Source organism: Cyprinodon variegatus, unplaced genomic scaffold (genome assembly GCF_000732505.1).
Source record: "Cyprinodon variegatus isolate N-32 unplaced genomic scaffold, C_variegatus-1.0 Scaffold725, whole genome shotgun sequence".
Classification (NCBI taxonomy): domain Eukaryota; kingdom Metazoa; phylum Chordata; class Actinopteri; order Cyprinodontiformes; family Cyprinodontidae; genus Cyprinodon; species Cyprinodon variegatus.
Window position 1 is genome coordinate 305,727 of NW_015151178.1, and position 16,765 is coordinate 322,491.

At 39.6% G+C, this 16,765-nt stretch overlaps 2 protein-coding genes across 2 annotated transcripts in view; both read right to left on the bottom strand.

Annotated features, from left to right (window-relative positions):
* Positions 1-1,614: 1,614 nt before the first annotated feature.
* mlec (malectin) lies at positions 1,615-13,224 on the bottom strand. The gene is made up of 6 exons (XM_015395115.1): positions 12,988-13,224; positions 12,363-12,586; positions 9,019-9,197; positions 8,750-8,926; positions 6,026-6,083; positions 1,615-5,433 (listed from the first exon to the last, which is right to left on the bottom strand). Exons 2-6 carry the CDS (start codon positions 12,562-12,564, stop codon positions 5,189-5,191), a joined length of 861 nt encoding a protein of 286 aa, XP_015250601.1. The 5' UTR covers positions 12,565-12,586; positions 12,988-13,224; the 3' UTR covers positions 1,615-5,188.
* A 1,221-nt stretch (positions 13,225-14,445) lies between these two features.
* cabp1 (calcium binding protein 1) overlaps positions 14,446-16,765 on the bottom strand; it is a 16,994-nt gene continuing 14,674 nt past the window's right edge. Inside the window, exons 5-6 of the mRNA XM_015395098.1 lie at positions 16,554-16,685; positions 14,446-15,562 (exon numbers count right to left, since the gene is read on the bottom strand). Of these exons, the coding sequence (XP_015250584.1) occupies positions 15,537-15,562; positions 16,554-16,685 (158 nt within the window). The 3' untranslated portion in view covers positions 14,446-15,536. The remainder of the gene's footprint in view (positions 15,563-16,553; positions 16,686-16,765) is intronic.

Genomic DNA, 16,765 nt, shown 5'->3' on the forward strand with positions numbered 1-16,765 from the left:
CCTTTTTCATCATTCTGCTTCATTCTATCTCTATTCTCCCACTCTGCAGAATCTGTTAGTTCAATCTCTAACCATCTGCTCTCTCTGCTTTTTCTCATAGTAGCTTCATCTGGTCTGTTCCTGTTTGGCTGTGACTCCATCCTGGAGAGAAATATCAGCTGTGCTGCTGCCATCAACACCTTTGTTTATTGATGTTCGCGATCTGCCCGTTTTCCAGTGTAGTCCTGTTTCTCTGACCGTGACTGGGTGGATGTGCTCTCTTCATCCTCTGACATGGGAGCTGGCTCGGAGCTCGTCTGCCTGGCTGTGTGTTTCCTGGACGGCGCCGCCTGTAGAGCTGGTTTACAGTTGCCTTTTCTGCTGCTTCTGTCTCCTTGAACCCCAGTCGGCCTCTGCAGATGGCCACTCACACTAAGCCAGTTGTGCTTGAGGTTCCTTCCTGTTAAAAGGGAGTTTTTCCTCTCCACTGTCGCTACTTGTCAATTAGAGTAAATGAGTCGATGCAATCAACTGCTTTTTCTTAGATAGAAAACTTTGAACCAATCTGACTGGATGATCTGGTGATAAAGTGCCTGGAGATGACATGTTGTGAATTGGAGCTATAGAAATAAACTGAATGGAATTAATCAGAGGCTGGCGGCTAAACACCTGAACAAACACAGCTACCACGTGAACTCCAATGCATCAAACAAAAAAAAAAAACAACTTGAAACAGATTCTGATAAAAATAGCACATTTATTAAAAAGATACAGCATAAATCAGCAATTGTCCCATCTTGCATCTTGAAATATGCCACATCTGCGTCACAAGATCAGGGGTCTTACAAATGTTTCTTAGTCAACCTCCTGCTGCTGTTGCCACCTCTGACGTTTATCCAACTGGTGTATCTACAGTATGACAGGATGCATAAAGCAAAAAGAAGAAAACTCGTTCATTCAAACAACCGCACCGTGTGACTGCCAGCAGACCTCGCTGAACGAATGGAGGCGACTGATGAGCTCGTGGTTCTGCTCTTCAGCCGCAGTCTCGCTTTGAACGGATCTAATCCAGGCAGCTTTATGGGGGAAATTAGAGCAAACATGCTAGTAAACACTTTAATCAATAATCATAGTTCCTGTTACTTTTTTTTTTTTTTTTTTTTAGGTCATCATAGAGGAGCTTTTTTTTTCTTTTTTTTTAATAATTTATATAGTGGGAGAAAAACAGATTCATGGGTTCAGAAAGCTTATGGGATCAGATAACATCAATAAAAACATGGGCGGATGTCTGAATTTGTAAATAAAAAGTCAGTAATTTGATTTGCTTTTTGTTTCTTGTTATCAACTCATACAAACAATAGTTTTTTTTTGTGGGGAACAAGTTTAGAAGTTATGAAAAATACAAGTATGGTTTTACGAGTATGAAACAATAAAGAAGCAGTTCCACTCCCTCCCAGTAGGGGGTAGTAATAAACATGTTTGCCATTAATAAGAAAATTATGTGTTGAACAGAACATTTCAGCAAAGACGTTTGATCCATGATTTTGTTCATGTTCTCATTAAATGGCGACTGGAGAGCAACTTTCAGGTGAATTACTGCCACCTGCTGGTAGGGAGGGGAACAGCTTTATTAGTTTGTAGATATGTAGTAGTAACATTTATACTTGTATTTTGCTGAAGTTGTAAGTTTGTAACTTTATTCTCACATATAAAATATCAGATTTTACGTTTGTATGCGTTGACAATGAATAAATAATCTTAATTTAATTATGTATTTCATGTTTAAATAGAGCAGCAAGTATTCAGTTCTTTTTAAGGACATTAATCACTTTTACTAACAGAACCACAGATAAATCTTCTATATTTTAAAACAGGAGAAGTTTTCCTTCCCCTGAGATATGCTCAGGTTTAATACTCTGTTTTGAAAGATTTATATTATTGGTAAATATAAGTATAAACTTTGAACGAGATAAGAATCCCATGAATCGACAAATTAAGGCACCAACACAATCATTTTTATTGACAGTTATCTTTGAAAAAAATATTAAATGCATCAAACCAGGATGGATTTCCAACCCCTTCAGACTCTAAATGCACCATTTTAGGGATCCATGTTTTGATGCAGGAATAATGATTTTTAATTAACCATTTTTTTTCTTATGTGGTGCAGATAAATAGAAAACCCTGACAAAAAGTGGGAGATCGGTATTGAACAGGAAAAGCCAGAGAGGTCCATCATTAATATAATTAGAAAAATGAAATCTGATGGGATGGCGTTTCTTTGGTTCCTGTGTGGCAAGAAAAACAAAAACATCTTCAGTCTCGTTCATTCAGCTGTGGGATGAAAAGACAAGCGGTCCTAAAATGACGCCGCTGTGTGTTTGGGGGAGGTGGATGTTTCTCAGCTGGCTTTGCTCCTAGTAAAGTTGAGGTCAGTGAGTTTAGATGGAATAACTCTGCTTCTGAATTCGAGCCCCTGTTGGGAAAAAGAATCCCTGAAAACTGTCCATCGACGAAGCAGCCAGGATGTTCTTGTATGACCGACAAAAAGCGCAATCTCAAGGCGAAGGATGGTAAAGCACAATGTATTCAATAATTCAAGGCAACAACAAAAAAAACAAAAGAAAACATACATGAGGCAGTGCAAAATGTCACACCAATAGAATATCATGTTTCACAAACTTAAAACAGATCCTGAGGAAGAAAAGAACTCAAATATAAACATCTCCAGGTCAGCCCCCTCTGATTTAAATTAGAATAAAACCGAAGCCGTCGCATTATCCGACGCCACGCCTCATCGATCCCTAAATGCCAGGAACCGACGAGCGCTTCTCCCCAGAAAGAAAGGCCACGAATTTAAAACACCCCAAACACCTCGGCTACATGAAAGAAACTCCCCGAAACGACGACAACTAAAGCGTTTCTGTACCGTTTATATACACACGCGACTGTGTAGACCGACCGCCAGGAGGACGATGGTGACTTTGGTGCTGAATTAAACCAACGCATCTTTACGGGAGAAAAGTAAAGGTGCTTCTGCTTTCAGTGAAAACAACTGAAAAAAAAGGAAGAACCCGGGAAACAAGTTCAGAAAGTGTCTGACAAAAACTGCTTTAAAAACATAAAGGAGGGGAGAACCAAAGGACAGAAGGAGGATCTGAAATCTGTTTCCCTCTCAAGTACTGTTCAAGGTAACATCAACACTGGAGGGGAGAGGAAGGAAAGGAGGCGTAAGGAGGGAGTTTAAGACGCGTTTGTGAAACGAGCAAGGTTTCAAAGTCATCCTTGGAGTCAGAGCAAAGCACTTAAGGGAGGAAAGTAGAATCGTAAACCAAAAACAAAGAGATATATAATCTAGAACTAACCCAACAGATCCACGCTGGAGCCCCTTTAAGACGGCACTGAGGGAAAAGGCCGAAGGAGGGCATGGCGACTGGAAACGTTTTGCTTTCTCACCTTTGGAAGCAGGTGAACAGATTAACGTTTGAAAGGAGGACAAGCGAAGGACGCGTCGATTGGCACGGATCTGAGACACGACGGAGGGACGGGTTCACGGCACGCAGCTCACTGCTGATTCACCGTTCACTGAAATCAAAACTTCTCCGTGTGATTTAAAAAAAGAAAATCCAACATTCTTTGGTGAAACGAAAAGGCAGACATGCAACACAAATGAATGGGTGAAAGAAAGGAAAGCAGACGGGCTGTACAGGCGCATCTCAAGCAATCAAAACATCAGGAAGTTCTCATCACTTCATTAAAGTTAGAAAATTTAAAAAATGGACAGAGTCGCCATAAACATTTCAACAGGGACGTCTCTGACTTACAGCTAATCAAAACCCCCAATTTATATTTTCTAAGTTCAAATATTCCATTAGGCCAATACGAATAAAAAGAGCTGGTATTATTATGCTCTTTTTCCAGCAGGTAGTCAGATAAACTGACTAAGTTCCAATGAGTAACAGGAAAGTTCAGTGGAAGGAAAATATGAGGAAAAAAGCAGGTTTCTTATCAAAAATGACTTCATCTGTCGGTTCAGGCTCCTGTTCCTTATTTTTTATTTTTTTAATTCTACACCAACGAGTTAACTATGTATGCTTTTAAAGCTTTATTTAATCTGATTTAAACTAGTGCCTGATTGGCTAGAAATGCTAGGAACTATAAATGATTGACAGCTGAACACCTCCAATCAGGTTTGCTGTTCAGTACATTTCATTGATCTAATGTCAGCTTGCAGATAAATTTATTAGCAGTGAGTCAAAGAAATGGATGAATAGAATTCCATTTGTTAATCTGGATTAGTGATCTATATTCTGGTTCCTCTGATATTCTCATTCATTGAGACGCTCCTGTACAATCATTTCACAGCATTGACTTTAACAAACACACCAGATTCCTAAGAGGTTTTAACGCCGTTTCCAGATGGAGCCGTATTTGGAGTGGTGATCAAATCAGCGTAGAAACGGGGTGGAAGATGTCCAGAGAGGCTTTTTTTTTTTTTTTTTAGCAGACTTGTGAACCCCATGTTTACATAAAGGCAAGCGGACTCGGACAGCGCCAGCTCCAGAGCTGGTTCAAGCTTTAATTTCCTCCGTTTTATGGCAGGTAGATGACAGCATGTCAACAGAAAGTCAACTAAAAGGTTTTCAAAGCAGAGAGGAGCAGAAGCCCCCCTCTGATGGACCGTCTCATTCACACTTTCTATCCTAGATATCCCGTTCCTAAGCAGCACCGTTTTCAGGAGTTTTAGAGGCTTCGCTTCCGAGCTGCACCCCCCCCGTACAAAAACTATGGGTTTTAGTTTAGAAAATTGGCCCAGCTCGCTCTCTCCTGAGCATCTCAGAGCTGCAGAAATGTGGCTTCTAGCATGAAGGCTGGCTGCTGGGAATCCTGGCCAGCTTTTAAAGTGGAAATGACAGATTGTTCAAAAAGGTGTCAGCAGAGGTGGAGGCAAAACACATTCGAAGAAGCGTGCAGAATTCACTTCCAACAGCTCCGGTTCTTAAAGCGGCGCTCGCTTCGTCTGGCAGTGGCTCTCCGATAGCTTGTCTCTGTTGTCCTCCCAGGCCTCTGGCTCTCTCTCTCTCTCTCTCTCCTGTGTGAATGCTTGTACCTGTGCTGCTGTTGTCACCTCCTCTCCCCCTCTCTCTCTCTCTCTCCCCTTCTCTCTCGTCTCGCCTGCTGGTGTCTCCCCCTCTCTGTCAGTTTCAGCTCACAGCCGGCAGAGGCAGAACAGCGTGGGGATGAACACTCCGAACGCAACGAGGATGGGGAACATCAGGCTGCTGTTGTCGGCTGCGTAGGGGTTCGGTGTCCGGGGGCCCGACTGGACCCTGTACTTGGAGTCTGGCTGGACTTTTTTCTTCCCTCCTTCCTCGCCCACTTCGCTGTCCTCCTCTTCTTCCTCCTCGTCTTCGGGCTTCTCCAGGCCTGGGTGAGGCTGAAGCTTTGGTACATCTATTAATACAGAGCAGATGCTGGTTAAAAAAAAAAAAAAAAAAAACACATGAAGACAGTTTTTGTAGAGAAGTGAATAAATTAAACTGATGATGGAATTTATTCCAACCTCAAATTCATTTATCTGGATTTTATGAAATAAAAGCACGAATAAAAGAAAGAGGAAAATTGTGGAGTGAAGGAAAAGGAGACATTTCCTTTTAAATCAAAGCAATGTCGTCCTGTTAGTTAATATTTCATTAAATTAATACGCCTGTAACTCACTCCTAACAACTGCAGTGTCCTGCTGGCATAGTATTTCTTATTTTTGTCTTTTAAACTATGTTTTTGCTCAGTTTGTTGGTAAATTTGGCCTTTCTGTGTAGATTTACCATAAAAACATCATGTGACCAGGATTAAATCACTGCGCATGCCTTCAGTTGCTCAAAAAGCAGTTTTTGTAAAAAAAAAAAAAAAACATTTTTTTTCTACCACTTTGCATTTCTTTGAGTTTTTCGATCACATAAAATTCCCTCAAAACAATCAGAAGCTATACATTACAGAAACCCAGCCCTAATATATTTTATAACTCTAATCCAGGCTCAGGGCTCACCTTCTAAAGTCCCCTTCATCACGTAGAGCGCGCAGACTTTGGGGTTGTCGTAATAACCCTGAAACAGAGCAGTGAGGTCATAAAGCAGCAAAATATACAGTTTAAAAAAAAAAAAAAAAAGGCAACAATGACTAGAACTGGACTTTTAAAATCAAATTAAATAAAAAAATAAATAAAAAAAAGGCTCTTAAACAAACAATGCAGTTGTCATCTTATGCAACATTCACTTCTCCTTTTTCCATTCCTGTTTTTCAGGAACTTCAAGCACAAACTAATAACCTGAAAAAAAAAAAAAACAGCAGGAAACAGCAAGAAAACCCCTCAAAACAACCAAAAATGTTCTTCTATTAGCATCTACAACCAGTTATCCTAAAAAGGCAGACTGAAATAAGATCAAATAATTCACAGGAGCATTTTCTTTTAAATCATGCGAAGGCATCTTGGATGAGAGATCCGCATGTGATCTATAAAATCTATCTTTTTGGATTATTATGTTGTATGTTACCTTTTCTATTTAAAAATGTCAGAATAACCTGGAAGCAATCCTCCAGCTGTGGATGGCTGACCCCTCCACCTACTTCTAATCGATTTAACCAGCTGCTAAGAGCCTTAATCAGTTTGAAATCCCCCCCCCCCCCGTAGAGATGGAGAAAACGTCCTGTTATTTGATACCTTACTAACACCAACCCAGCAGTTGTTTAATTTTGATGCATCCCTAGAAAACACAATGATTTGCCTTAGATCAGGGTAACCAATTAAAAATCAGCGGGATCCAAATAAAGAAAATCAAGCGGTAAAGGTCTGGAGACATTTTTAATTATAATATGTTGCTTTAAACAGAATTTAACACTGAAGTAAAATGCAGGTGTTTATGCATCCATGTTATACATTAAATATTTAAATAAAAAATAGAATGTTTTTCCATTTTAAAATATAAATTGGTTTTTGGAAGTAGAGAACAACGATCTTTCAGTTTGGTATATAGACAATTTCCTGACTTTCATTTTTATTTTTTATAAAACACCTGAGCCTGAAATAAATCCATTTTGTCTTTAAAGTCAGCCTGGTGCAGAATTACTGAGATGATTTCAAAGTTATCCACCTTAACAGACAGGGAGGAATGGCAACCATAAGTCCTGCCCATCTATTTAAAGCTCTTCTCATTTGCTGACGCCTCATTTTAATCATTTTCCGAACATCTCCCTCTCAGAAAGTAATGCTGCAGACTAAAGAAGTGGGCAAGTACGAAACAGGCGATGAGAAAAGCTGTTTTTTTTTTTACTGATCCTGACTTACAGGACGACTGGTCTGAGTTAAAAACTCTGCTGTGATATCAAGCTAACAAGTAGATGAAAACAAACACACCCAACATAGTGACTGGAAACTGTGGTGGATCAATAGATCCAGAATAGGTTTATAGCTTTAATTTCTGACTTTTGATAAAAGAAAAAGTTGTACCAGAATAAACCCCCCATTAGGAGCCATTTTAACGCAATTTGATTTTGTTTTTCTGTGGATTATGATGAACAAAAAGAATCTAAACATGCCTATATGGGTAAGAAACGTAAATATTTTCATTTGATCACATCACAAAAACATAATAGCAGCATAATCTGAATGGTCTGACCGTTTTCTTTAGGAGAAAAATGACATCCATGACCCACAGATCCAAACACTGGAGGTCTGATGGACATAATGGGTGAGACATAAATTGAAAACTGTTGTTTATGGAGATTTAACTTCAAGAAAATCTGGATTATTTCCCAACCAGGCTTCGTTTAGAGATGTCAGGCGCTCATTATTTGTTATTGAAAAAATTTGTTTTTATTTAAATGAAATAGTGAATAAAAATAAATAGAATCTGATTTAATTTCCAATCTGTGTCGCCTAGCCAGACCTGACAGAATAGGTCACTTCTGTTCAACATCCTCTAGAGATACAGCTGCTGCGTGTAACTGAACAAGACCAAACCATGACCCCGTCTCCGCTGTGCCGGACCGCCTGCGTCAGGTTTGCCGCCGTGGATCAGAACAGAATCTCTTCTCTTTTTTTATTTATTTTTTTACCTGGGATGCAGTTTTTTCTTTTTTCCCCACCATTTATTTATGAAGCATTGAAAAATAATTTACGGTACTTCTTAAAACGGAAGATATAAAAATGTCAACCATGCACTGAGCAGTGGCCTGGGTTTGATCTGATGGTTCGTCTGCATATATATAATCATTCCCAGAGAGTCTTTGATGGTTATAAATGTCCGGTTAATCATTTCCCTGCAGTGTTTAACAAAAAAACCCACAGTATCCCTGAGGTCTGTGATGTACGGTTGCTGCCAACATGAGGTAAATCAGGGGTTTCACTTCACTTCGGGACAGAAACCAGGTTACGGTGATAAACCTTCATTGCTTTACAGTTAAGCTTTAATATGGCTGCTGCTGTCTATTAAAGACACGCAGTTCTGTCAGTAAACTTGAGTGAAAATTCACAAGCAAATAAAACTTTATATACATTTATATCAGGAATCAGCCAGAAAACAGAGAAACGAAGTGAAACAGAAAGGAAAAGTTACCAACGCTGCAAAAAAGACATGGCAGGTACTTTCCTTCCCATCAGCAGCAAAACAAGGTGATTCAGAATCAGCCCCAACTGATGGATGGAAGGTTTTTACTGATATGAATTAAAACAACGCCCCCTTTCCCCCCAGACGGACACATAAAGCCCACCCACCTTCACAAACTCCACGGTGAGCTTCCCGTTGAAGGTGGACACCTCCCCTTGGACGCTCAGCTTGCCTTTTTTGATAGAGAAGGGAACGATCTCATCATGAGCCGTGCTGTGGCCCACTCTGTCAAAGATGTCCAGGTCCTTCACCACCGTGTGGCCGTTTACACGGACATCAAACACCTGGAGACACATTTCCGAACCAGTCAACACAATCTAACTCCAGCGCTGAAGAGCAGCCGCCGTCAGCGCGTCGGTGAAATGAACGGCCATACCTTCTGCTGTGACTGGGCAAAGTAAACCTCTGCGTACTTCATGACTAGTATATAGTCTCCGTCGTCACGAATGGGGACGTCGTACCCGAAGGTGTCTTCGTTGTAACGCTCTGTCTGGTAGAGTATCTGGTCCTCTGGACTGGAGCGTAGGATGGGCAGACGGACGCCGTAATCAGAGGCTAAAGAGGAGAAGATCAGGTTCATGAGACGTTCCTGATTCCATTACTGGATAATGTTTGAAACAAGCAGTCATTCTTCCTACAGATTAAACATTCACTAGTCTTTACATGCCTGTTTTAATAACGGCAGGCTTTTCTGACTAGATGACTGACACCAGACTATTCAAACACAATTTAACCTTTGACCCCATCTATCCTTCTTTAGTTCTTGCGGGTTTCAGTGACTAGATATTCAGCTCTAGCCAAAGCTACAATGATTTAGGTTCTTTTAGTCAGAAAAGAGAGACTTCTAGAAACTCTCATGCTTTTAAACCTATTTGAGAGAATAACATTTTTCATTTGACAAAAAACCGCCAACATTTTACCTCTCTTAGAGTCTTTATCTAATTTGGTTGTTTTAAGGTTAACGCCTTTACTGTAGAAACGAAGAGTAAAACTGTGCTTTAGACCAGGGACTCCCAAACTATTTTGGCGACCACTTAAATACATCTAATTACTTGAGTTTATAGATTAAAGGCACGAAAAATCATATAACCGTTTAATTTGCAAATATTTCTAATTACTTAACGTTGCATTTTACAGCTTTAAGTTATATTTGAATCATGTTATGGATGAATAAAACAAACAGCAAGCTGACAAAAACTAGAGGAGGAAGAAGAAAGTACAGCCGTTTACATTTTTATCAAAGCCTCTTCATGCCGTTCGAGAGGAACATTAATTTATTTTCTGTCATATTTACACAATCTGTTATTAATGGTGATATTTATTAGCTAAATAACGGAAAGTCTCTAGATGTTTACATCTGAGAACCCTCGCCAGCAAGAGCTGCTGCTTGCTCGCCATGTTTTCCGCATAGTTACAAATTTAGGTTCTTTATTAGCCTGTAATGCCTCATACCCGTCTATGTCTCTGAAAGGGGATAGTTTAAGGGAATTTTTGGCCTGGCAGAACAGGCGAGGTCTTCTGTTCCCTAAAGGGGTTGGGGTTGCGATGATAGCGGGAAGGGATCAACTCTATCGCTGCATTGTAGGTTTTTAAAAGCTACAATGCAGCAATCAGCTAAAAAAGAAGCCAAAGGAGCCCAGTTCCAAAGGGGTGGACCTGTTCCTCTGTTTCAATTTGCAAGTTTTCTAACCATAACAAGGCCATGATGGGCTACTCTGTAAAGCCTCGAACTCAACGCTATTTCTGACATTTTAACTGAAAAAGCTTCCTGGATGGGAAGCAAAACGTCTTCAAACTTGAAAACAAAGTCCTATGATTGGGTTTTTTCGTTTTTTTTGGAATGTCTTTATCCGTATAGAGTTGTAGATTATTTTGTACATTAAAAGAATACCTCAAACAACCTAAAATATTGTCAAATTGAGTTATATTTGCGTTATTTATTTTGCACGCAATTAAGCTCTTAAAATAGAATCTCTGATTATGTTGAGATTGAAAATGTTTGCTCATATTAATAAATATGTTTTTATGCCTTTAACTATTGCCATTATTTATTCCAACGGTGTCAAAAATTGTATCGTGTTCCTGAATATTGATATTGTATTTTTAATTTTAGTAAGGTTAAAAACCCTGTTGATCTAAAGCAGTAGATTTTAAATCAAACTATTTCTGACATTTTTAATTGGAAACTTTGAAACGTGGAAACAAAGTCCAGTGGATTGTTTTTAAAGTCGTAGAGAAGCGGCCGTTCCAACCGTTGCATTTCCGACTTCTCCCGAATGGTGCCTGACTTTACACGAGTGAATAAAGTGAATGTGATTGGTCGTTTATCAAGGGGGCGGGATTGTTGTGGCAGAAAGTTCGTAAGCAAGTCTGGTTGTGGCCGGTTTCTCGGAAGCCTCTTGCTAACCAGTTAGCAACTTATTGCTAGTAGGTTCCCAATGGGAAATTCCATTGGGACCAAGTAGCACTAAATTGGTGACTTAGAAACGACGCTGTCAAGGAACGCTATGGACAGAGGAAACATGCAAGAGGAGGAGAGTTTAGTGTCGGAGGTCGTGGATGAGTCTCCTCCGTCATCCATTTGTTATTTAGAGGAGGAAAGCGGGGACGAAGATGTTGTGGAACAGGACGCCAGAAGCTTGGTTTGGTCTAGAACAGGCATCCCCAAACTCGGTCCTCAAGGCCCCCTGTCCTGCAGGCTTTAGAGGTTTCCTTGCTCCAGCACAGCTGATTTTAAATGAAAGCTGATTAACAGGCTTTTGGTCTACTGCAATCATTATAACCAGCTGTGCTGAAGCAGAGAAACCTCTAAAACCTGCAGGACAGCGGGCCTTTAGGACCTAGTTTGGGGATGCCTGGTCTAGAAGGCTTCCAGCCGTACATGTTTGAGCCCTTGCCTCGCAACGCTGCCAGTTCTGTTAGCTCTACGCCTGCTGAAGACACAGACGTCCATCCCCGTGAACACTGGGACGGAACTCAATGGGAAAGTAATAAAGAATAAATTATTCTTATTTCTTATTTCAACCGTTGCGTATATCAGCTGCAACATAAGAATCAAGATGCTATGACTGAAAAAATTAGATTGACAGATGACCGTTGATATTTGATTGGTTGAAATAAGGTGCACACGCTTATGTATAACTAACTGGCCTGCATAAGATAATGGAAAAGAAAAACAGATTTTAAGACAGGATTTTTTTTAATGGAAATATTCTACATTTTGCGACAATATGGTCTGATAAAGAGTACATTAATATACATGTTTAAGCCAGAATACGTTTTTAAGAATGACCTGGATGAGTGAGAATCTTAACCAGCATATACAGATAAAGCATTTGAGCTTTGATACTTTTGACAAGCCTCAGCTGCAGACCAATTTATTTCTGTAGAATAAAATGAATTAGAAATAGTGAGTTTTTTGCAGAGAGGTAAAGGTTTATATCTAACCCTGGCCCGTCCTCTGAGGTCCAGATGATCAGACCATCACCTGCTTCCTCCCCTGGCTCAGAGGGGCGGGGCTGCAGCCTCTATGCTGACTCTTCATTAGTTTGAAGCTTCTTGCGGAAGCTACACCATGCACTGATCTATGCTGAAACCATGGATCTCCTTCATTATAACGTCGCTTTATTATCACCAGCGCTTGATAAATAAATTAATAAATCTCAGATTTTTATTTTATTTTTAAAATAAAATGCAGTTTTCCCCATTTCTTTCACTCACCTTTCCCGATTTTCCCTTCCAACGGGTCCTTCTTGAAATGAATCCCGTGGACATCAATGTGCGCTTCTCCCCCGGCGTTCACAGCCCAGATAACCCGCTCTGAGAGGCTGGGGCCCCCGCCGTCCGCCCAGCTCTGCTCGGACAGCAGAGACAGCACCGCTGCCAGCAGCCCGGCGACGAGCTGCGCCGTGACCCGCTGCATCGCTTCAGTCTTCCCCCTGCTCCTGGGTCACAGACACGGCAACATGAAGCTAAAACTGCCCTAAAAACCCCAACATGGAGGAGTCCTCCAACGTTAAAGCACCAAGGTTAGCCGGAGAGAGGAGCTAGCCAGCGTGTCTGACTGACATGGAACATGATATCCGCCAGTTAGCCACTATGCTAACATGAACAGTAGCACTGAGACGGAGATGCGGAAAATGACAGTTATACACAAACATCACGGACTGAATCTCTAGCCTGACCTGGACATGAATCCAACATGTCACCTCGTTATTAACAAATAAAACGGAGCAGCGTCCACATTGATAAGTTAGCCTGATAGTGTAGCTAACCTACCTGTCTAACCAGAAATTCTTGGTAAATGAGAGCCAGGCTGGCTAACGTAAATGCAAATGTCTCTTACCTTTTCTCTCTAACCTTTTTTTTTTCCTGCCTTCTTTATCAGATGTATTCCTGTTGGCACTGCGTCGCAAAGCGTCCAGAAGCCACACTGGGAGATAACCGTAGTGGTTTGCAGATACCGGCCACAGCCAGCCCCTGACTTTCATTCAATGAGTGGGTAATATTCAGAGGAACGTTCACTGCTGCTGCTGCTGCTAACTCCAGCAACGGCTGCCAGTTTGGAGGAGGCGGAACTGAGCCGAGGTTCCCCCATTACCGGCGAGTGACGGGGCGCTCTGCCGAATCACAGCGGCCCATTACAGCTTCCAGCTCTAATAGACCCACTTTATAAACAGTATTTTCAAACAAACATAAATTAAAACAACGTTTTACTCCTCAGAAATATTCCGAAAGATGAAGATTTATCATCTTTATTATCTGTCATAATTTTGTGCTTGGTTTTCTATAACTATTTTAACATATTTTATGTTCTTATTGATTTATAAACGTTCTATGCAAAAAAGAAAATGTATATATTCTGCTTAAATGTATTTCTGGAGGTAAATATCACCCAATACTCCAACTGTCACGCCCCTTCCTTTTCTTCTAATATGGTATGGTCCAAAGTGTTGTCCAATCAGGAGAGTCCAACGCAACGCGCTGATTGCACTGGTCAGGTTTAACTAGAAAGACATGAATGGATGCAGACACTGTGCAAACAGCTATATTTTTTAAACCAGCATTACATCCTTATAAATGTATTATTAATATTGCTGTTATTATAGGTTAAATACAAAATGACTATAGCGCATTGCTTCGCACAGGGTAAAAACTGACCCAGAAACACAATTAAAAGTGGGTTAAAGGGTCACAAAAAATAAAAGGAAAGAATATATGGAACATTTGAAATTTAGAAAGTGGCACGATTTTATAAAGAAGGGATATAAAAATGTAAATACATTTTAGTAAATACACTGAGTTTTAAAAGTGGAATAAGTGGAATCTAAAATAATTAGAAATTAATTTAAACATAGAGAAAGAAAAAATAAACAGAAATGAAATATAAGCCTTTGATTTTTTTTTTCTCTGATTAAAGGATAATTTGATTGAAGACATAAATCTTGTAAATATAAGAAAATGCAATTATGTTAATAACACTTTAATTAGAATAGCATTACTGTAATCTTTTGCTCAGGAAAGAGACTTCTGTATATAAAAAATAAATAAATATCAAATAATCCTATATCAAATCCAAGAGAGTTTTTTTTTAGGGGTACCAACAATATAACTGCAGTGTTGCAGCTGGTAATAGGTGTCTTCCCTTTAGCTTCATCAGTGACACATGAATAATAGATACCCAGATTAGCTTTGTCCTTTCTACATGCAGACATCCCTCAATACCATTGTAACATTTTGATTTAGCCCATGTATTAAAACGCACACACCAATAGTAAAAAAAAAGGATTGAAATGTAAACGGCTTTTATTTTTCTACAGTTAACTTGCCAAAGTATTATGTTTCCTCCTTTTGTAGACAAAATTGTGCATACTAAATGTAGTAAATGTCTCTCTTTGGCATGCATAAAAATATTGTTTGACAGCACAGATGTATGGAAGGTTACAGCATACAGAGTCAGGATGATGACGTACAACATGATCAGATCCACTGGACTTTCACATGCATTTTACTAACGTGTGACCTCGTGCAGACCTGAACAGACCTTAAAAACAGCACTTTCTCCTCCCCAGCCTTCTGCGAATTCAGACACAAACGACAGTCTTGGCAATGTTGGCATATTGCTGCAGAACACCCATCGCTGGTCAGGCCTGGTGAGCACTTTAAGAAAAGCTGCCTATCTTTTACAGCCTCTTGTTTTCCTTCCTTGTTCTTCTGCCGATCTCAGTGAATAACACATATGGAGGCATTTCAGGTATTTGCTTCGTATTAGGACCAGATTTCTTCCTTTCATGCATGACAGTGATGCCTTTTCATTGAAATGGTTTTAGCACAGTGAAAAATTACACATGGTCACAAATTACATTACATGTTTGGTATTGCCACCTTGATTCTTGGTGAAGCACCATTGCTGCACAAAGGTCCTTCAAGTACATTTCTAATACAACAGACAACGTGTGAATAGATAAACATTCAACAGTGCTAATGTTCTGTGGGTCCTACATTCAGTCTCTTATTCTAATGCCGCTGAAACATCAAAGGTGACATTTTAATAAGACACTTAGTTACACCATGTAGAGTCTGAGACAGGACACGGACAATCTATCTCACAGGAAGTTATTAAGAGAGAAATAAAGTGCAAAAAACATAAATTAGACAATCCTTTGCTATGCTACAGCAAACTCTGCCTCAGTTCAACTTTAAACGTTTTTAGGAAGAACACTTCATCGACCTAAAGTGGGAGGTGAGCCCCTCGCTCTGTAACATTCGAGGAGTTTGGATTCCAGTGTGGTTTAGATTTAAAGATGGCTCAGTAGATCTTGGCTCGTCCTTTAGCTGGACGGGGTTTCAGTGTGAAGAGGGACGCGGCGCCACATTCAGGACCGAGATCTGATTTTAGCGAGACATCATCCGTACGAACTCTGAAAGAGAAGAACAACGGCAAAGGAAAATACATATGACAACATGCAAGAAGATGCATGATGTTGCTAATGTAAACATCCTCATAAAAAGTCACTCAAATAATCCAGAATAGTTGAATAGTTGATTTATTCCTTCTGAACTGAGATGGAAATCCAGAGACAGTTAATAGGAAGATGGAATTCAATTCAATTTCAATTCAATTCAATTTGGTTTATTTATATAACTCCAATTCAAAACACAAACCATCTCAAGGCACTTTACAGATACAATTCAACCAGATCATACTGTCAAATTGATTAAAACTTTTGAATGAGAGAAAAACAAGGGAAATCTAATGAAGAAAAACCTGTTGGAAGCTGAAAACCTCATGAGACTTCAACTTCCTCTTTGAAAACTGTTCATTAGTGATTCTATTTCAGTTCTGACTGAGCTGAGCTGTGTTGCAAAGCAAAATAAGCGGATATGGGAATCTGAGACGCTGTGAAAACTGATCTAAAATAACTAATATTTTCCTGAAATAAGTTTATTTCCCCTAAATTTGAGCAGGAAAATAACACGATCTGACAGTGGAAAGATAGTTTTTGCTATAAAAATGAAAAATTACATATAATTTACTTCAGATAAGTTACTGGAGACATTGTTTCTTATTTCAAATGCAAATCATCTTATTTCTTTGGTATATTGTTTAATTCAACTGCTCAATTCAAGGGAAAATACACAAAAATGTGACATATAAATTAATTTATTTCGAGTGTAAAGACTTTAATCTGTAGATGCTGTGAAAGATAGTTCTACAAACCACATTTTTCAGATTTTAATGTACAAAACAATATACAAATACAAACTATGGATCATTTCCAACTATCCAAGACTTTATTTTGCTCTCTTACATAACATCCCAGCTAATTACACACTGATGCTTCTAGTTGTCCCGGAAAAGAATGGGAAAAAGTTCAAGATGTGTAAATAAGTTACTAACTGATATTTTACCTTCAAAGTCAACAAGTCCATCCCCATTTAAGTCCACGTCCTTTAGGATGTCTTCTACCTCTTTAAGACCCACCTGAAAAACAGTAAAATAGGTCAGAAAGATTGAGTAGAGCCAGACAGCACACACACACACACACACACACACACACACACACACACACACACACACACACACACACACACACACACACACACACACACACACACACACA